The sequence below is a fragment of the Kogia breviceps genome, chromosome 3 (genome assembly GCF_026419965.1).
Source record: "Kogia breviceps isolate mKogBre1 chromosome 3, mKogBre1 haplotype 1, whole genome shotgun sequence".
In the NCBI taxonomy this organism is placed as follows: Eukaryota; Metazoa; Chordata; class Mammalia; order Artiodactyla; family Physeteridae; genus Kogia; species Kogia breviceps.
The window spans coordinates 75,272,388-75,294,288 of record NC_081312.1 but is presented as its reverse complement, the minus strand read 5'-3'; the positions used below and the strand labels follow the sequence as shown (position 1 = coordinate 75,294,288).

Below are 21,901 nucleotides of genomic sequence, written 5' to 3'. Positions count from 1 at the left end.
TCTTATTATTACTAGACTTTATTTTTTTAAATAAATAAATTTATTTATTTATTTATTTACTTTTTTGGCTGCGTTGGGTCCTCGTTGCTGCACGCAGGCTTTCTCTAGTTGCGGCGAGCCGGGGCTACTCTTCGTTGCGGTGCGTGGGCTTCTCATTGCGGTGGCTTCTCGTTGTGGAGGACGGGCTCTAGGTGCACGGGCTTCAGTAGTTGTGGCTCGCGGGCTCCAGCAGTTGTGGCTTGCGGGCTCTAGAGCACAGGCTCAGCAGTTGTGGCGCACAGGCTTAGTTGCTCCACGGCATGTGAGATCTTCCCGGACCAGGGCAGGCGGATTCTTAACCACTGTGCCACCAGGGAAGCCCCTAGACTTTATTTCTTAAAACAGTTTTAGATTTACAGAAAACTTCAGAAGGTAGTACAACACAGCCAGTTCTCTCATGCCTCCCTACAGCTGTCTCTATTATTAACATCTTAACATTAGTATGGTACATTTATTACTATTCATGGACCAGAATTGATACATTATTATTATTAACTAAAGTACATAGTTTATTCAGATTTTCTTCGTTTTTACCTAATGTCTTCTTTCTGTTCCACCATCCCATCAAGGATACCATATTACATATAGTTGTCATGTCTGCTTAGGCTCCTCTTGGCTGTGACAGTTTGTCAGATGTTCCTTGTTTTTGATGACCTTGATAATTTTGAGGAGTACTGAAGGTCAGGTATACTGAAGGACACCTCTCTATTGGAATTTTTCTGATGGTTTTCTCATAATTAGACTGGGATTATGGGTTTGGGGGAGGAAGATCACAGAGGTAAAGTGCCATTTTTATCACATCGTATCAAGAGTATATACCATCAATATAATTTATGACTGTTGATGTTGACCTTTATCATCTGGTAGAACTAGTGTTTATCAGGTTTCTCCACTGTAAAATTACACTCCTTCCTCCCCCCCCCCCTTTCTATTCTGTACTCTTTGGAAGGAAGTCACTTGTGCATTCCACGCTTAAGGAGTAGGGAGTTATACTTCCCCTCCTTTAGGCTGGAGTGTCTACAATATTTATTTGAATTCTTCCCTGCAGGTCTTATGAGTAGGGAGTTGACAGGAAGTGGGTGAGTGCTCTGCCGACATTTTAAGAAGAAAAAGGGTTGTTGGGGAGGCCTGCTTGTTCTCTGCCCCAGCTGTGCCCAACCAAACTCTACATTCACAGAAGACTTATTAGATGTTGTTTTGTCTTCAGAAGCTAATTATCTGGGCTGTGGACCATCTGTGCTCCTGGAATCTTCCTCCTGATATCAAGCTGGAGGCTGCTCTGTCAACTAACCCCTCCATAGGTGAAAGGGAGAGAGGAAATCTATGAAACAGTAATGTCAGTTTTGCCATCAGTTAAAATAATTTTCAAAAGGATTTGCATAAAAAGAGCCTAGAATTTCTGACTGACCTTAAAGTAAATTTAGATGGGCTGAATTTCATTTGTCTGAGATGTCTTTGTTTTTTCATTCAAAATGGCCTCCGCTATGTGGCAAGCATAATGCTGAACAGTTCCCAGGAATTCCACACCAAATTGCTCCCTGCCTGTCCTACAGCACTTTGCTTTGCCCTAAAGAACAGCATGGTCTGTGGGTCTGTCTATATGAGCTACAGAGGAGCAGAAGGCACAGACTGAAAAAGAAATAGAGAACCTTTTAAAGGACTTGGTGCTAGGCATAAAGTCAGAGTTGGTGAGGCCAATCTTATGCTCTCCTTCCCTCTGGTCTGCTCTCCTTGCTGAACTTTTGTGCTCAGAAGCATGTCAGTCACTGTTATGCTATAGGATGTAGGCCTTTGCTGGGATGAAGACAGGGAGGTGGTAGGTGATAAGTAATGTTACTTTCTCCAACAGGAGCCAGCAACAAACAGGCTAGAGCACTGGAAACTTCTTTGGAAGAGAAGAAGTACCCACTCCCAGATAACCCTCCTGTTGCCCTCTAGCATTCCTCACCTTTAGGCCCAGTTCTTCTACCTGCTTCTGTGATTTTTTTGTTTGTTTTTTGTTTTTTTTGCGGTACACGGGCCTCTCGCTGTTGTGGCCTCTTCCGTTGCGGAGCACAGGCTCGGGACGCTTAGACTCAGCGGCCATGGCTCACGGGCCCAGCCACTCGGTGGCATGTGGGATCTTCCCGGACCGGGGCACGAACCCGTGTTCCGTGCATCGACAGGCGGACTCTCAACCACTGCGCCACCAGGGAAGCCCCTGCTTCTGTTTTTATGTCCTTATTTAAACACTCCCAGTGCATTGTAAACCTTCCTTTTACCTTCTCTTGGGCACCCCTCCTTCTTCAGCCCTCGCCTCCCTCCCCAGGCCCACCTTCACTCACCTCTGTGCCTGCCCAGCCAGCTGCACTCTTCAACACCAAAATAATGGCCCATTTGACCCTCCTACTGCTCCAAATTGCTTCTTCACAATCAAGGCTGTCCTCCAGCTACGAAAGTGGCAGAGTTACTGAGGCAAAATAATCTGTGCCAATTTGCATTCTCTTCCTTGTCATCTCTATTATACAGTATTTATCTGTCAAAATGAATAGAAAGTAGAAACTGTTCTGGCACATAGAAAAAGATGGAAAACTACCCAATTTGTTTATGAAGCCAGAATATATCTAATATCAAAATCTGTCAGAAATAGGACCCGCCCCCTGCACACACGAAAAATAAAGCAAACCTATAGACCTGTCTCACATAGGAATATAAATGTAAAAATATTAAAATATTTAAGATTAACAATAAAAGTCAATAGTATATTAACATAATAATATACCAGAACCAATTAAGGTTTAATCTCAGAAATTAACACAAGGCTAGATATTAGGAAATTTATTTATATAATAGGTCAAAAATAAAGCAAGCAAGGGCTTCCCTGGTGGCGCAGTGGTTAAGAGTCCGCCTGCCGATGCAGGGGACACGGGTTCGTGCCCCGGTCCACGAAGATCCCACATGCCGCGGAGCAGCTGGGCCCGTGAGCCATGGCCGCTGAGCCTGCGCTTCCGGAGCCTGTGCTCCGCAACGGGAGAGGCCACAACAGTGAGAGGCCTGCATGCTGGGGGAAAAAAAAAAAAAAAAAATATATATATATATATATATATATATATATATATATATATATATACATAGTAAAGTATTTAGAACCTATCTGCACATAGGAGGCCTTCAATATACATTAGCTATTGTGATTAGTTTTTTACCCATTCACAGAGGTAACAATAATATCATAAAAATAATAATATGATATATATTATATATTATGATATATATTATAATATATGATATATATTATGATAAATAATATCATAAAATACTTAGCTGTAACCTTACTGGAAAATGCGTGGAACTTATATATAGAAAATCATAAAATTTTGCTGAGATATAAAGACTGGAAAAAAATGGAGAAACGAGTCATGTTCTTAGGAAAATGAATCTTATAAATATGTCAATCCTTACCAAATTAATTTCTCACTTTTCCAATATTCAGTCACAGTTCTTTTTTTATTTTAAATTAATTATATATATATATATTTTTGCTGCGTTGGGTCTGTTGCTGCCTGCAGGCTTTCTCTAGTTGCAGTGAGCGTGGGCTAATCTCCATTGTGGTGTGCAGGCTTCTCATTGTGGTGGCTTCTCTTGTTGCAGAGCACGGCCTGTAGGTGCACGGGCTTCAGTAGATGTGGCACGTGGGCTCAGTATTTGTGGTGCACGGGCTTAGTTGCTCCATGGCATGTGGGATCTTCCCGGACCAGGGCTCGAACCTGTGTTCCCTGCATTGACAGGTGGATTCCTTGGTTTTTGTTTTTGTTTTTTTTTTTGCAGTACGTGGGCCTCTCACTGTTGTGGCCTCTCCCGTTGCGGAGGACAGGCTCCGGACGCGCAGGCTCAGCGGCCATGGCTCACGGGCCCAGCCGCTCCGCGGCATGTGGGATCTTCGTGGACCGGGGCACGAACCCGTGTGCCCTGCATCGGCAGGCGGACTCTCAACCACTGCGCCACCAGGGAAGCCCCTATTTTTTTTAAAGATTTTTTTAATGTGGACCATTTAAAAAATATTTATCGAATTTGTTAAAATATTTCTGTTTTATGTTTTGTTTTTTTGGCCACGAAGCATGTGGGATCTTAGCTCCCTTACCAGGGATTGAACCCACACTCCCAGAATTAGAAGGTGAAGTCTTAAGCACTGGACCGGCAGGGAAGTCCCCTGAATGCATTTATGATAATAATAAGAGCTAACATTTATTGAGCCCTTATTTTGTGTCACGTTCTATGAAAAGCACTTTATTTATTTATTTTTTGTGTGTGTGGTACGCAGGCCTCTCACTGCTGTGGCCTCTCCCATTGCGGAGCACAGGCTCCGGACGCGCAGGCTCCGCGGCATGTGGGATCTTCCCGGACCGGGGCACGAACCCGTGTCACCCTGCATCGGCATGCGGATTCTCAACCACTGCGCCACCAGGGAAGCCCTGAAAAGCACTTTACATTCACAAGAACTCTGAATCTTCACATGAACCCAGTGAGGAAGGAAATGTTATCCATCTGTGGGTGAAGGAATTGTCTTAGAGAGGTTAAGTTACTTGCCCCCCTAAGAAGGGGTTTAGATGGGTCAACTGACTCCAGAGCCTTTGATCTTAACCTTAAGACACATCATCTATAATTTTACTTGTAGAAAGCTATCCTAGATAATGTTCACAAACTAGGGCAAAGATTCATTAAGAGAAATGTCTAGTGTAGCATTTTTTTATGATTACAAAAAATGTAAAACAAGTTGAGTATCCTATAGGGGTATGGTCAAATAAATCATCCATACAAGGAAATCTTTTTTGTTTTTTTTTGTTTTTTGTGGTACGCAGGCCTCTCACTGTTGTAGTCTCTCCCGTTGCGGAGCACAGGCTCTGGACGCACAGGCTCAGCGGCCATGGCTCACGGGCCCAGTTGCTCCGCGGCACGTGGGATCTTCCTGGACCGGGGCATGAACCTGTGTCCCCTGCATCGGCAGGTGGACTCTCAACCACTGTGCCACCAGGGAAACCCCCCATGCAAGGAAATCTTAAGCAGCCATTAAAATCAATGTTGTCAGAGAAAATTTAATAAACATGGAGAAATGTTCATGATATGCCATTAAATGACACAGATTACAAATCGTACATGCAGAATGACTTCAATATGTGTGTGGGAAAATGTATTTTCCAAGTTTTCTATAATAAGCATGTTTATACTATGTGGGAAACATCTTTTCAATATATCTAAAACTTGTGATCTCTCCTTGGTCTTTCTGCTTGTTTCCATTCTTCTTTCTTTTGAAGACATAGCCAAGCCCCCCTCCCTCTCTAGGCCCCTATAGCTGTCCGATCTTCAGCAGTCACTCTCACTCATAGCAATAACGTAACAGTCCTCCTAGGCAGACTAATATTTTTGGGTTTGTTGTTTGTTTTTTTTCTAGTTTTATTGAGAAATAGTTGACATACATCACTGTATAAATTTAAGGTGTACTGCATGATGGTTTGATTTACATATATTGTGAAATGTTTACAACAGGTTTGGCTACTAACATCGATTTTCTTATATAGTTACAATAAAATGGAAAAGAAAGAAAAAGTGTTTCTCCTTGGGATGATAACTCTTAGGATTTGCTCTCTTAACAACTTTCGTACACATCATACAGCAGTGTTAACTATAGTCACCATGTTGTACAGTACATCCCTAGGACTTATTTATCTTTTTTTTGTGTGTGTGTGGTACGCTGGCCTCTCTCTGCTGTGGCCTCTCCCGCTGCGGAGCACAGGTTCCGGACGTGCAGGCTCAGCGGCCATGGCTCACGGGCCCAGCCGCTCCGCGGCATGTGGGATCTTCCCAGACCGGGGCGCGAACCCGTGTCCCCTGAATCGGCATGCGGATTCTCAACCACTGCGCCACCAGGGAAGCCCAGACTTACTTATCTTATAACTGGAAGTTCGTACCTCTTGATCACCTTCCTCCAATTCTCCCTTCCCTCACTTTCCACCTATGGTAACCACAAGTCTGATCTCTTTTCCTATGAGTTTGTCTTCTAGATTTCACATATAAGTGAGATCATACAGTATTTGTCTTTCTCTGGGCAGAGTAATATTTATTAAGCTCTACCACAGGCCAGGTACTTTAAATATATTATCTCACCTCAGGACATAATCTTGTCCTAATGCTCAGGACATAATCTTGTGAGGTAGGACTTATTAATATATCCAGGTTCAGTGTCTTGAACAAAGTTGTGCTTCAACTAAATAGTAGAGCCAGAATAAGAATCCAGTTCTTCGGATTCCCAACCCATTGCTTTTTCTTTTACAATAGCATTTCCCCAGACGTGGTCCAAGGACCTTGGGCGCTCCCTGAGTCCTCTTTAGGAGGTGCATGAGGATCTCCTATGTGTCCGTGTGAGGCCAGATTTTCTTTATTCAGCCAAAGCCACATATCATAACAGAAAGGAGATATGAGAATCCAGCTGCCTTCTATTAAGTCAGATACCGAGATTCGCAAAAATATAAAACAATATCACTCTTCTCATAAGTTTGGGGGTTTTTGTTTTTTTAAAAAAAATTAATTTATTTTTGGTTGCATTGGGTCTTTGTTGATGCACATGGGCTTTCTCTAGTTGCAGCAAGCGGGGTCTGCTCTTCGTTGAGGTGTGCGGGCTTCTCATCGTAGTGGCTTCCCTTGTTGCGGAGAATGGGCTCTAGGCGCATGGGCTTCAGTAGTTGTGGCTTGTGGGCTCAGTAGTTGTGGCTTGTGGGCACGCAGGCTCAGTAGTTGTGGCTTGCGGACTCTAGAGTGCAGGCTCAGTAGTTGTGGTGCATGGGCTTAGTTGCTCTGCGGCATGTGGGATCTTCCCGGACCAGGGCTCAAACACATGTCTCCTGCATTGGCAGAAGGATTCTTAACCACTGCACCACCAGGGAAGCTCCATAAGTTTTTTTTGTTTTGGAAAACAGTTTTTTAATTAAAATGTATTATTTATGTTAACATGCAATGGGCTTATTATGTTTAATGAATTAATAAATATTTTAATTTTTTCTCAGTTTTTAAAACGTTTTTGATTGGGCAAATATTTAGTTTATTAAATATTGTGAATGTCTGGAATATCAGACGCATCATCTCAATATGTAAATATCAAATCACATTTCAAAGTCAAATTTAAATTACTTGGATTTTTTTTCTTTGCTTTTCTCTAACAATGACAACTAAGACCATTCTATATTGTATTAGTTTCTTCAGTCTTTAAAATAATTTTTAAAATGATGTTCAAGTAAACTTCCAGCAATTATTTTCAACTTTTTCTGAATATAAAGTTTCCATTCTTAAGACATAGGCTTGTAATTCATATACTTGATATCACTCAGTGGCGTTTTATCTGTAGTAGGAAGAGGACAATCAAATATCAAGGAATATTAGAAAATCATTTAAGCTTTACTCATTTGCTGCCTCCTTCCCTGTGACATGTACATAAAACTCTTTTGGAAACACAAATATCATATAATATCACTTACATGTGGAATCTAAAAATCCAAAGATACAAATGAACTTATTTACAAAACAGAAATAGACCCACAGACATAGTAAACAAACTTATGGTTACCAAAGGGGAAAGGGAGAGGGGATAAATTAGGAGTTTGGGATTAACATATACACACAACTATAAATAAAATAGATAACCAACAAGGACCTACTGTATAGCACATGGAACTATACTCAATATTTTGTAATAACCTATAGGGGAAAATAATCTGAAAAAGAATATATATATGTGTATATATATGTGTATGTGTGTATATATATATATGTATAACTGAATTACTGTGCTGTACACCTGAAACTAACACGACATTGTAAATTAACTATATGTCAATAAAAAATTTATTTAAAAAAATAAGCTCTTTTGGTTCTACGTTTGCCACTAGGGATTAAGTTCTGCGTTTATAAAATTGAGATCTAATCAAGACCATATTTAAATATCAAAGCAGTTGTGACTAACTAGAGCTCGGATACTACCTGACTCCATCTCGGCAAAGGATTATATTCAAGAAACAACCATGCTCAAGAAAACCAAGTAATTTTTTTTCTGATATCCTTCAGGAAAAGACCGATGATAGTCTCTTAGTTTTAATTTTTAATATGAGAAATATCTATAGATAAAATTTACATAAACAAAATCTCTTTGGCGTCCTTAAAAATAGTGGCAAGCTGGGTTTCCCTGGTGGCACAGTGGTTGAGAGTCTGGCTGCCGATGCAGGAACGCGGGTTCGTGCCCTGGTCCAGGAAGATCCCACATGCCGCGGAGTGGCTGGGCCTGTGAGCCATGGCCGCTGAGCCTGCGCGTCCGGAGCCTGTGGTCCACAACGGGAGAGGCCACAACAGTGAGAGGCCCACGTACCACACACACACACACAAAATAGTGGCAAGTAAAGGAGTCCTGAGACCAGAAAGGCTGAGAACACCTGTTTTACAACCAGCTGCCCTCCAGCAGCATCTGATGTTATAGATAGGGTTAAACACACTGCCCAGTGGGGTAATGAAACTCAAGGCCTGCATGACAGGCACCTTAAAGAAGTTGTAATAAAGTGCTGTGGGTATTAAATGACAGTGAGACCTTTTCTAGCTGGAATGATCATGGGGAAGCAGAACTTGAGGTGGGCCTCCAAGATGATAGGATTTTATAAGCAGAAGAGTTCTTGTCAGGTGGATAGAACCATAACAAGCACAGAAAAGCATGAAAGGGTAAGCCCACTGGGGGGCGGCTTAGGGTGAGTAGAAGGTGTGCGTGGTGGGAAAAGGTTGGAAAGTCAAGCTGCACTGTGAGGGCTTGAATTCCCAGCTAAGCCATGTGGACTCTTGTTTGGTATGCAGTGGGGACACCTGACATGTTTTGAACAGAGAAATGACGTGAAGTGAAAATTACAAACTACCTGGGAAAAACAAATCAGAATCATCATAAAAATTGGCCTGGCAGTGGTGTATAGATGAGAGGAGGGGCAGTTAGGACAATTTGCAGGGACCCAAAATGAGGGCCTGAGTAAGGTGGGGCAGTGGCAGGGGAAGGATGCCCATTGGCCATGCTGACTGGTCTCACAAGGTGGCAGGACATTGGCGAGGTCTTCTGGCTCAGGGCCTCGCTCCAGCTTGGTGGGTCCAGAGCCTCTGGAGAGCCCTGATCTTGTTCTTTGGATAACCCTTTTCTAAACTCTGGGCTAATCATTTACATTTGGTTACACATTCTTTCTTCAGCCAGGCTTAGTACATTTAGGTCTTTCTATATTTCAGGTGTATTTTTCTGAGACCAGGCCTTACTTAGCAACTTTACTCAGCCACTTGAATATAACTATCTTTTAGGGAAAATTCTTCCTACAGATTGCTAACCTCGTTCATGATTAGTTGACGCCTATATTTTCACTATTTCAAGGTATAAAGAGACCTGCCAGTTCCCTTAACAAAACCCAGACCAGGGACTTCCCTGGTGGCGCAGTGGATAAGACTCTGTGCTCCCAATGCAGGGGGGCCCAGGTCCTGATCAGGGAACTAGATCCCACGTGCATGCCACAACTAAGAGTTTGTATGCCACAACTAAGGATCTCGCTTTCCGCAACTAAGACCTGGTGCAACCAAATAAATAAATAAACATTAAAAAAAACAAAAAAACAAACAGAAAAAACAAACCTAGTCCAGATCCTTTAGGATGGGTATTGTGGAGACACTTTTTATGGGGTGAGGGGCCCTCCAGGGGGCGCCGGGTTCCCCTTTTTGTGGTGGCTGAGGGAGAATGAAGGCAAGGTCACTCCCTTGAGACCTGGATATTCACCCCTCCTTGAAAGCCTGGAGGGGACAGATTTTGCTTGTCTGAGAGCGCCCTAATTTCCTTCCAGAGAGCGATCCTATTCCAAGTTCTGGAGGTGATATACTTTGCCTCTCATTATGGAGGAAGAATTAACAAGACTTGGTTCTCTTTTTTTTTTCAGCCGGGCTGCGGGGCTTGCAGGGATCTTAGTTCCCTGACCAGGGATCGGGAACCCTGGCCTGGCAGTGAAAGTGCCAATTCCTAACCATTGGACTGCCAGGGAATTCCCAGCAAGACTTGGTTCTTGATCAGGTGTGGTAAAAGGTAAGTGAAGAGAGAGAGGAGTGTGAAAGAATGAATGAGAGACAGTAAAGGCTTCTGAAAAATGTGAGGAGGAGAGGGCAGCAGAGGTCCAAGATGCTAACCCTCAGCTCTCGCTCAACCCCTCTGCTTGCCCTCCAAGGCCCCTTCTCATCTCCACAATAGAGAAATTTACTACTGCGAACCTTCCATCTCCAGTCAGTGTGAAGAAGGAAAGGACCAAGACACAGCACCGTAGTGCTCTCTTCAGGTGCACTGAACACTCTTTGTAAAGAAAAGGGAACCCTCCTACACTGTTGGTGGAAGTGTAAATTGGTGCAGCCACTGGAGGACAGTATGGAGGTTCCCTACAAAACTAAAAATAGAGTTACCATATGATCCAGCAATCCCATTCCTGGGCATATACCCGGAAAAGACGAAAACTTTAATTAGAAAAGATACATGCACCCCAATGTTCATTGCAACACTATTTATAATAGCCAAGATGTGGAAGCAACCTAAATGTCCTTTATCCATTGACAGATCACTGGATAAAGAAGGTGTGGTATATATATACAATGGAATACTACTCAGCCATAAAAAAGAATGAAATAATGCCCTTTGCAGCAACATGGATGGACCTAGAGATTATCGTACTAACTGAAGTATAGAAAACAATCTTATAGTTACCAAAGGGAAAAGGGGAGGGAGGGAGGAATAAATTAGGGGTTTGGGATTAACAGATACACACCACTATATACGTAAAATAGATAAACAACAAGGATCTACTGTATAGTGCAGGGAACTATATTCAATATCTTGAAATAACCTATAATGGAAAAGAATCTGAAAAAGAATATATATACATATATAAACACACACATATTCAGTTATATGTAACTGAATCTAGTCAGTTATATATATATGTAGATAACTGAATCACTGCTATACACCTGAAACTAACACGACATTGTAAATCAACTATAATTTTAAAACTGAAGGAAAAAAAAAAAGTATCCTGGCGCTTGTCATACCATTGTTTCAACTTTTCTGTAGGTTTGAAAACATTCCCCCAAAAAATATTAGGTTAAAAATTATAGTATAAGCAATATTGACTGTTTCTGAGTTTTTACATTGATCTATGTTGGGCTGACCCCGCAGGCCTGCAAGCCTTGTAGCTGCCTAGCCTCGAGACCGAAGAAATAGCCCAGAGTCAGTGAAAGAGACATCAGTGTCTTATTGGACAGGGAATCTTACACGTCCGCAGCAAAAGGGTCCTGGAGCAACACCCCCCAACCCCTGCTGATGGCAGAGGGCAGGCAGGACATGGCAGCAATCTTCACCACTTGGGGGAGAAGGAGGCTACTATTTATAGGGGGAATTTAAGTCAGGCTGGCTCATCAGCTACCAGGAAAACCAGCAGCTAGGCACGTCCCTCACAGCCCCTCAGGTTAGCAACCATCAGGAGGGCAGATGTTTCCCTTAAATAAACTAGCAGGTGGACCTGTTCTGGCCTAAGGATTAGGACAATTACTAGCTGGGGTTGGGGGCAAGCACATTCACATGAGTAGGGTGCAGGTGAAGCAGGGACTGGTCAAGAAGCAGGGGATGTCCAAAGAGCAAGAGAACAGCCGTCTTGAGTGGCCTGACCATACAATCTAATTGCTCTTGTTCATTTTGTGTGGGCCAGCACTTGCTTATAGATAAATGGAAGTAAGCACCATTTACAGAAAAATTTAAAGTTGAGTCAAAGACCTTAATTTTTCCTATGAATCAATCCAAAACCATCATTATTTGATCTTAGCAAAAGAGCACCTTGAGACAGTCTCCCTGGAAAGTGGTCTGAGAAGCTGGGTAGGCCCTTCTAAATAAGGGTGTCAGTCTTGTGCTTGTTTGTACTCCCTGACTTTGACACCAGCCAGGGCCCTGCCTTTTTCTAAGCTAAATAGACAGTGGAACTTGGTTCCTCAGGGTGATCTCCTCCCACCTTCTGCTCTCAGAGAAAGAAGTAACCCTCAAACCACACCAGAGGGAAGCAGGAACACAAATGCCTTGTGTCCTTTCCTGTAACCAAGCTGGATGTCCTGCTACTTTATCATATCCGCCCCACTGAGATCCACAATGACAGAATAGTTCCCTATCCATCTGAGCATCTAGCACTCCTCTGTAGACTACAGTTCTTCAAGAGCAAGACCAGTTTTAATCCACTTCTGCTAAGAATGAAGCCTCTAAGACTCCACATGGGACTTCCCTGGTGGCGCAGTGGTTAAGAATCCACCTGCCAATGCAGGGGGCACTGGTTCAGGCCCTGGTCTGGGAAGACCCTGCATGCTGCAGAGCAACTAAGCCCACGTGCCACAACTACTGAGCCTACGATCTAGAGCCCACGAGCCACAACTACTGAGCCCACGTGCTACAACTACTGAAGCCCATGTGCCTAGAGCCCGTGCTCCACAGCAAGAGAAGCCACTGCAATGAGAATCCCGCTCACTGCAACTAGAGAAAGACCGAGCACAGCAACTAACACCCAACACAGCCAAAAATAAATAAATTAAAAAACAAACAAACAAAAAAAGACTCCACGTGGGTGGGCTGGCCCTTCAACCTCCCCCTGTTTGAGTAAGCATGACGGCTCCATCTCTCTTTGGATCCACTCAGTTTCCCTCCTTATCCATATAGCCTTTTTTTTTTTCCATATAGCCTTTGATATTCTTTTTTTATCTTTGCCCAAAGGAAAACGACTAAAATCCTCAGATACAACATTATCACTTTATTCAGGAGATGATCAAGTATGATATAGGGCTGACCCTGACAAATAGCTGTACAGAAAATTATACAAATCTGTTACATTTGCTAGAAGAGACTCTCATTGTAAACAAGGAAAAAAAACCAGGAGGGTGCCCAAAGGACTGCAGTGTTTTGAGCAAGTGTCCCCATGCTCCCTTGAGTGAAGGTGGGCTCAGGTGGAGGTGGCCCTTTCAGCAGGAAGAGGAGGTAGCCCCTGTGCAGAAGCTGAGCCTCCTGGCCCCGCCCACACTCAGCTGCAGGCCTTGTTGAACTCCAGGAGGGCCCAGCGCTTGTTCTCAGTTTCCTGCTTGAGTTGGGTGTACTCTTTCACCAGCCTGTCAAACTCCTCCCCGAGGACCTCATAGGTGTTCAGGACCTGTCGGGACTTCTCCATGTCCTGCTCTTGTAGGTGAATGGCCCCCTCCAAACGGTCCCTAAAAGCCCAGGCACAGAAGATACAATATAAGGATCTGATTCCTCAGAAAGTACACGAGAATAAGAAGGCACTAAAATGAATGAGTCTGGAGTGGAAGGGACAGGGACCAGTTCTGAATAGCTGTGTCCTCAGGCTCTTGGGAGTTCTCACCTAATGAGACGATGAACTTCCACTTTCTCATCAGTGTAAGTGTCAGACAAAATCTTTAGCTCTTCCATCCTGACCGAGGGAAGAAAGAAGTGTCAAGCTGAGGATCCCTGACAGCAGCAGACTTAGGAATGGGACACAGGACCTGCCAATGGTCAAGGTCCTGTGTTGAGCAGTGACAGGATAAACAAGGTCATTCCAAATTCCTGAGCAATTTAGCTCACAGTAAACCACCTATTTCAGAGGGCTTTAAAAGAAAAGACCCAAGAATGTTGACAGCTTTAGAGTAATCCAAAGGCTAATACTGCTTTGTGACATTTACTGAACACCCACAGGGTGCCAGGCATGATGGAGATGAAAGAGATGAGGGCGAGGGTTGGAGCGGGTGGTGTATGAGATGGAGTCCCTCAGATCCGCGGCGCTCACAGCTCACCGCAGCTTAAGGATCATGGCGCTGCACTTGACCTCCAGGTACTGGGCATTGATACGGTCCAGCTCAGACTGAGTCTTCAGCCGGTGCTCCTGAAGAAGCCTCTGCAGCAAGGCCAGGCAGCGGAGAAGCACCTGAGCACCCGGGAGCCAGGAGCAAGAGGGCGGCCACGAAAGGGAGTAGAAAAGAAAGCAGATCAGAAATCCTTGGCTTCCCCAGAGCGGCCCCTGGGGTCAGGGTAAAAAAGAAAGGAGGCCATCCCGCCGCCCTGCCAAACCTGGGAGTAGGTGGCACTCTTCTTGTCCAGGAGCACCATCTGCTCCTTCTGCTGGCTCTTGGCATCCTGGCACCGCTGCTTCTCACCCACCAGGACCTCTGCGAGGTTCCATACCTTTGCTGCCTTCAGGGTTTCACTGTCTGAATCTGGGCAGAGACAGAGCGCTGGATAGGAAAACCATAATTGCTCCTGCCCTTTGAAGGCCATGTTTCAGTGCCCCCATTCGATACCTAACCTTACAAATTCTGTCCTCCTCCAGGTTTTCTTCTGATGGCCTGGTAAAAACAGCCCAGTTCTCATAAAGTTCTCTCCATTCTTACTTTGAATTCCAGATTTGGCCCTTAATTCTTTTTTAAAATTAATTAATTAATTATTTATTTTTGGCTGTGTTGGGTTTTTTTTTTTTAATTTATTTATTTAATTTATTTTTGGCCACATTGGGTCTTCGTTGCTGTGTGAGGGCTTTCTCTAGTTGCGGGGAGCGGGGACTACTCTTCATTGCGATGTGCGGGCTTCTCATTCTGGTGGCTTCTCCTGTTGCGGAGAACGGGCTCTAGGTGCGCGGGCTTCAGTAGATGTGGCGCACGGGTTCTACAGCGCAGGCTCGGTAGTTGTGGCGTGCGGGCTTAGTTGCTCCACAGCATGTGGGACCTTCCAGGACCAGGGCTCAAACCCGTGTCCCCTGCATTGGCAGGTGGATTCTTAACCACTGTGCCACCAGGGAAGCCCTGGCCCTGAACTCTTAAATCATAGAAATAAAGACAAGGTCAACTCCTATTAACCTGAACTTTACTCCCTATTTCATTCTGATTCTCTTCAGAACGAACTATCCTTCCCTGCAGCAAGAGGATGCTGCCACTTTGCTGAGTAAAAGAAGTCTGTACAAAATTTCTTGCTTTTATTCTACCAGCAAGGAAACAAACAAGTAAACATTTCCAATGCTTCTCAGCTTCTGTCCCAAATCTAAAATTCAAGCCATTATTCTCAAAAGAGAAGACCAGGAGCCCTGAAGGCCAGCCATGAACAGAATACAGCCAGCACGTACCTGAACTGGGATTGTGGTAGCAGAGCAGAGTGAAACATTTCTTCTTGAGTTGCTCCTCCACTTCAAGCAGGAGCCGGGCTCTCATCCACACAAAATCCTACAGCCACAGAAGTGAAGAGAGAGATGTAGACAGACTGTTGGAACTAGAAAGATCCAGTCACTGAATATGTGATGATTAACAATCTCAATGATAACCAAAGAAAATGCATCAGGAGACATCAGGGAGATTAATTTTTAACCTATCAAATTAGCAAAGAATACAATGACCGTCAAGATCCCATGTTGATGAAAATGTGGGGACCGAGGTGCACTGGGAGCTCCTCTCTGGACAGCAGTTTGGCAAATATGTACCAGTGTGTTCTATGTGTGTAGCCTGTGACCTGGTGATCCTACTTCAAGCACTAACACTTGGAAAATAATCATACAAAGACACGTATGAACTAGCATGCTCCTATCAGTGTGGTTCCTACCAGCAAAAATGTGGAAATAACCTTAAATTAATATCCATCAATAAGGTTAAGCAAATTATGCTACATCCATACAGTGGAATCCTATCTGTAATTTAAACTGATGATATAATAAGGACTCTGAGCACTAACTATGTGCCTGGACACTGCTGAGAGTACCTTAGGAAGGAGGGAGGGATAAATTGGGAGGTTGGGATTAACAATATACACACTACTATATATAAAATAGATAACCAATAAGGACCTACTGTATAGCACAGGGAGCTCTACTCAATATTTTATAATAACCTATAAGGGAAAAGAATCTGAAAAAGAATAGATACAAATACACATATAACTGGCTTTTTCAGCCATCTTGGAGCCTGTGGAGGCCTTCTGGGAACAGGGCTTCTAAAACAACAAATATGTCTGGAAGGCTGTGGTCCAAGGCCATTTTTGCTGGCTATAAGTGGGGTCTATGGAACCCGAGGGAGCACATAGCTCTCCTGAAAATTGAAGGTGTACATGCTCGAGATGAAACTGAATTCTATCTAGGCAAGAGATGTGCTTACGTATACAAAGCAAGGAACAACACAGTAACTCCTGGTGGAAAACTTAACAAAACCAGAGTAATCTGGGGAAAGATAACTCGTGCTCATGGAAACAGTGGCATGGTTCGTGCCAAATACCAAAGCAACCTTTCTGCTAAGGCCATTGGACACAGAATCCGTGTGATGCTGTACCCTTCAACGCTTTAAACTTACTGAAAAGTAAATAAATAAAAGTGTGGATTTGTTAAAAAAATATATATATATAGATATATATACATATAACTGAATCACTTTGCTGTACACCTGAAACTAACACAATATTGTAAATCAACTACACTTCAATAAAAAAAAAAAAAGAGTGCTTTAGGAGGTATCATCTTATTTACAGTTATTTGATTTGTTTGCTTTTTTTTTTTTTTTTTTTTTTTTTTTTTGCACGCTATGCGTGCCTCTCACTGTTGTGGCCTCTCCCGTTGCGGAGCACAGGCTCCAGACGCGCAGGCTCAGTGGCCATGGCTCACGGGCCCCGCCACTCCGCGGTATGTGGGATCTTCCCAGACCGGGGCACGAACCCGTGTGCCCTGCATCGGCAGGCGGACTCTCAACCACTGCGCCACCAGGGAAGCCCTACAGTTATTTGAAAAGTAATATATATACCTGAAAATAATCATATACTTGAAAAAAATCCAAAATATACTGTGAAAACACATTATACTCTCTATACAGGTATGGAAGGTATAATACTATTTATGTCAAGCTGTATATAATAATACTACATTTATTTCTAGATTTAGTATTTCAGCTTTTACTTTCTTCCTTGTAATGTCTTCCTTATTTACTTGAGTTTGACCACCACGAACATGTTTCATTTTTATAGAAACAATAAAGCTTAACCAAAAATTGTTTAAATATATGGGAGAAATTAAGCCATTTCCCTTCTTTGGTCCCAATATCTGCCCCCCACCAACCTCTGAGGGTGGCATGAGCTCCAGAAGGTCCACCTTCTCCAGCCCAAGCAGTGGGGGCACCTCCCTCTCCTGGCTGGGATCTAAGAGCTGTGTCAGCTCAGTCACGAGCAGCCGCTGTTCAAGGGTCTCATGAAACTGAGAGAGAGAATAAAAAACAAAAAGAAGTTACTATAAAACTTCTCCCACTCCACCTCCTCCTCCATCCTCACAAACCAGTTTTTCACACATCTTCAAAGTCCTCAAATGTGTCATCCCCTTTGGATAACTTCCCAGCTGCCAGTACTTTCTCCTGTCAATCTTTCTTTTCAAAACCCTGACAACACACCCACCTCTTCCCCATAACTACAGTCCCTTTATTTCTTGATAACCATCACTCAAAGCTCCTATTTCCCCCAGATCATAGAATCAGTTGAAGTCATAGCTGGCCTTGTCATTCCTATAGCTGGTACTAACGCCTACTTCATCTCTCCTGCCTCACCTTTTTGTCCTCAGAAGTTAAATTTCTGTCTTGTGTCTTCACATAGTAGTCCACAAGCAGCTCTTGAATGACTCTCTGTAAAATTTCAGACCTTAACCACGTTGTCTTATGCAATCGAACTTCCTTCCACACCTAGAAAACCAAAAAAATCCCAGGTAGGAACCCCTCTTTCTCAGAAGATATTTCCTTCCTCCCTATTAGTCCTTCTCCCAGGGCCCTTACCTGAGCCTGCTCCTTTGCCAGTGTGAGGCTTAAGCCACTCTCGTCCATGTGTTGCGAGAGACTCAGCAGCAGTTTGCTGAAGTGTGGGTTCTGTAATAGGTCCTCTTCACTCAGGTTACAAGGAGGAAGCTGTTTGCTGCACACTTAAAGGGATGTCCCCCATAGGGACCAAAAAGCAAAGACAGTATGGACTCAATTTATATAACTGAGCATAACTCTTAGCTTAATACTCACTTCCAAAAAACCCCTAGGTTTTTGGTAGGGAAGTTTTCTAAATCGAATGAAAATTTTAAGAAAATCAAAAAATAGGGAATTCCCTGGTGGTCCAGTGGTAAGGACCCTGTGCTTTCACTGCCGAGGGCCCGGGGTTCAATCCTTAGTCAAGGAACTAAGATCCCACAAGCTCTGTGGCGTGGCCAAAAAAGAAAGAAAGAAAGAAAAAATATATATATTAAAAAAAAAAAAAAAAGAAAAGAAAAAAATAAAATCCACAAATAAACTAGAGGCAATACTCAAAGTAACAAGCATTTATATTATATACAAGGACATTAATCAAGAATTAGGGAATAAGTCTTAAAAAAACTTAAGATCTTAGAAAATGGAAATGCAGTTGGAAAATATTAGACAAAGAGAATCAAGAATAAGGGACTATTTGGTATACCACAGTACCTAAAATGCCTCAGTCACACAGAATAGCTAGAGCTCTTGAGGAAGGAAAAAAAAAACACATGTAAAGTTCCCTCTTTGTATGTGATCTCTAGTCGCATAAGCAAGACTGAGAGAAGGTATATTCTTAACAGTAAATTAAAAATTTAACTAACCAGATTCTCCTTATTGTAAATAGACTGAGCAACCCATGTGGATGCAGAACAGCACATGCATGAGAAAAAGTGCAAGAAGTCAGGATCCACTGCTTATTCCATATGCTCAAAGGGCTTTTTTTCCATCTCTTTTCCCACATGCTTTCTGCTGAGGTCTTCTGTTTTACTCCCACTTACCAAACACTAACATTTTCATTCTTTGGACCATCATACCAGAGTCCTTTTAGAGAATAAGAAATCTCTCTTTTTTTTTCCCCCAAGGCACTGAAAGATCACTATGGAAATGGTCAAAATACAGAAGATTCAAGTTTTTGAAGGATTCAAGAAAGGATTTGAGATATGCAAAGAATTCAAGATATGGAAGGATCTGAGAGTTTGGAGGACAAGATAGGAGAAAATTCAAGACACAGGTAGGAAGGTAGCTTTCAAAAGTTCACTGGCCACCCTCATCTTCAGGATATGCTTGCTAACTCAGCATGGGAGCATCTTGAAATTTTAGTCTACTGCACTAGCAGGTACTGAACAGGAGTCAGTATAACCTGTCTGCCAATAAGAGAGTGTTTAAGAATCTTCAAGTATTCTAGTTTCCCTAGAAAGTTAGGCTTCTGTGCGAGATACCATAATGGTGAACATTATAAATTCTTTTTTTATTTTTTTGGCAACGTCGCATGGCATCTCAGTTGCCCAACCAGGGGATGAACCCAGGCCATGGCAGTGAAAGCACCAAATCCTAACCACTGGACCACCAGGGAACTCCCACTTTTTATTATAGAAGACAAGACCCTAGATGAGACCTCTCTGCATAAGTCCTCAAACCTCTTGCAAATGGCTACCCTTACCTTGTTGGAGTATTTCCATCCCTTCTCCAGATGAGCAGAAATCCCCGGATGCCATCTGCTTTTCTTGTGATTCTTATCTGTCCAACTGAGTAAAAGAAACAAAAAGATAAATACACTGGCTTGGCTGCTTGAGAGAGACAACTACCTTGGATTCAAATTTCTGTCATCTACAAGCTGGGGAGGAGAAACACCTCTTACAGGGCGGGGACTATGTCATACATCCTGGGTTCTGTCTGAAAAGGAGCCTCCTTGGGAAAGAAAACTTTCCAATTCACTAAACAGGAGGATGGCCCCCTCCCCCCACTATTATGTCTAAGGTTAAAACTGAGCTGCTTCTTTCTAGTTATGAGTGAACTGGGAAAAGGGGGGAAAAAAAATCCAGGTCTGCTTTTTTCTCCAGTCAAATAACTCAGCTATCAAATTCCACAATAGTTTCTTGTGCTTCTTTAACTTGTCCTTTCATCTGAGATTTGTTGGTGGTTTTTGATCATTAACTGTAGAAACATCCTTCTGGAGTGACGAATCATTCCACACTTGAACAAAAACAACTGGTTTTCACATGACAGCATTAGTAAAGAGCACCTGGAGGAAAGAGCATGACAAGAAGACTGACAGGGAGGTCAGGGCCAGAAGAGGAACTCAAAGGTGTATTAATGCGGCTGTGGCCGCGAGGACGACGTGAGCCGTCGGTGTTTTGCCAGAACACGGAGTACACTGAAAAGAATGACATCAACACAAAAGGGCAGTAAAGATGGGCACAGTTTGGACTCTGTGGAGACAAAATTTTTCCCTTGACATGACTTCCCATTTTTTTCTTTCTTTGCCCCACCCCCTCCTCTCTGCAAAGTATCAAACTCCAAAGGGAAGCTGAGCCTCCCAAAGCAGAACAGACATAGGTTACTATGATTTAACACTTCATGTTCACAGAACATTTGGTTTACTCCTTGGTTTTATGAGTAACATCAAAGTAACTACTCATTTGTGTTGTAACATGGTTTAGAGGGGGACGTAGCTGAGGTATCAGAATGCTAAGACTTAATTTGCGGCTCAGCCGTCGCTTCCGTGCGAATTTAAGGGAATTGATTTTTTGTGCCAAACTTTTTCCCACCTGCAAAACTGAGGTAACGATTCTTGCCTTGGATGAGACATTAAGAATTAATAACACAATCGACTTGTCAACAAAAGCCACTACTTAGTTAAGCTCAGTGTTTTAGCTTCTGTTTATCACGGATCTAAGCCTGCAAATAAATTTTGCAGGGAAACTTCGCCCACGGAAATGAGGACCAACCCAAATTTCAAAAAAGTCAGCTGTTCTTCCCTCCCTAGGGGAAGTGCCCACTTGGGGTTTTTTAGGGTGCTTTCCTTTACCCTTTTGAAGTGCTAAGGGCGTGAACGGCGGCGGCAATCAGGCTCGATTCTCCACCCTTCGCACTCAGACGTGTTAAAACGGTGATACAAGGACCGAAGCATTTAAATGTTCTGACTCAGGCGTCTTTTAAATTCTTAGAGCTGTCTTTACACGCTGCACTGAACGTTAAATTGATTTTACAGGTACTTTCACAAGATGTGACCCTTACAGGGCCCGAGATGAATCAAAATGCGGAGCGGGCTCTCCAGCGCCTACTTTCCTTCCGTCTGGGCAGTCAAGGATTCCCAAGGCCGAGGGCGGTCTCGGCGACCGGATACCGGGGACTGGCCAGCTTGACCCACCCAGCGCTCTTCCTCCCCGCAGCGCCGCCCGCCGACCCTCCGGAGCAAACCTTTACAGCGTGGGCAGCTGAAGCTCCCGAGGCAGCGCCGAGGGGGCTGGGGCGGGCAGGCCGGCGGCGGCAACACCCGGCCGCCGGCCGCGCCCGAGCTCCGGAACCTCTCCCTCGGGCCGGGCGCAAGGGCTGCGGGGAGCTAGGCCCGGGAGAACCGCGCGAGGAGGTCGGGGGAGGGGAAAAGGCCGAAAGCTCACCAGAGGCAGCGGTAGGGGGCGGGGCCCCGCTCGAGGCGGGAACGCAGGCTCCGCCCCCCGCCTCGCTCGCGCCTTTAGACCCCAACGGCCGGAAGACTGGGTGTTCGGAATCCGGGCTGGGAAAGGGAGACGTCGTAGGCAGACTTCTTTGCCATTTCTCCTGGGTACCTTCCCCCATGTTGAGGGCAGACGTTGAGAAGATGGTAATAATTGCCGGCTTCTACTGAGGGCCCACGATGAGTCAGACTACGCCAAGAGTTTTACTTGCCTTGCCCGGCCCCGTTTAGTTCTTAGAGTGTCCTACGAGGAAGTCACTATCATACCCATTTTACAGAGGGGAAGACTAAAGCTCAAAGAGGTTATGTGGC

General features: G+C 43.9%; 1 protein-coding gene and 1 pseudogene across 10 annotated transcripts; one reads left to right on the top strand and one right to left on the bottom strand.

Moving 5' to 3' along the window:
• Positions 1–12,876: 12,876 nt before the first annotated feature.
• On the bottom strand, positions 12,877–21,676 carry HAUS4 (HAUS augmin like complex subunit 4). Of its 10 annotated transcripts, none has more exons than XM_067028779.1 (10): positions 21,534–21,676; positions 19,574–19,658; positions 17,914–18,056; positions 17,692–17,823; positions 17,214–17,348; positions 15,249–15,345; positions 14,204–14,349; positions 13,930–14,060; positions 13,500–13,568; positions 12,877–13,347 (listed from the first exon to the last, which is right to left on the bottom strand). In XM_067028779.1, exons 2-10 carry the CDS (start codon positions 19,626–19,628, stop codon positions 13,164–13,166), a joined length of 1,092 nt encoding a protein of 363 aa, XP_066884880.1. In that variant the 5' UTR covers positions 19,629–19,658; positions 21,534–21,676; the 3' UTR covers positions 12,877–13,163. The 10 variants fall into 10 exon arrangements, with proteins under 10 accessions (XP_066884880.1, XP_066884876.1, XP_058914735.1 ...); XM_067028775.1 differs by having other exon boundaries at positions 14,204–14,367; positions 21,534–21,557; XM_059058752.2 differs by having other exon boundaries at positions 21,334–21,542.
• Positions 16,120–16,468, top strand: LOC131753457 (large ribosomal subunit protein eL33 pseudogene; annotated as a pseudogene).
• Positions 21,677–21,901: the final 225 nt, after the last annotated feature.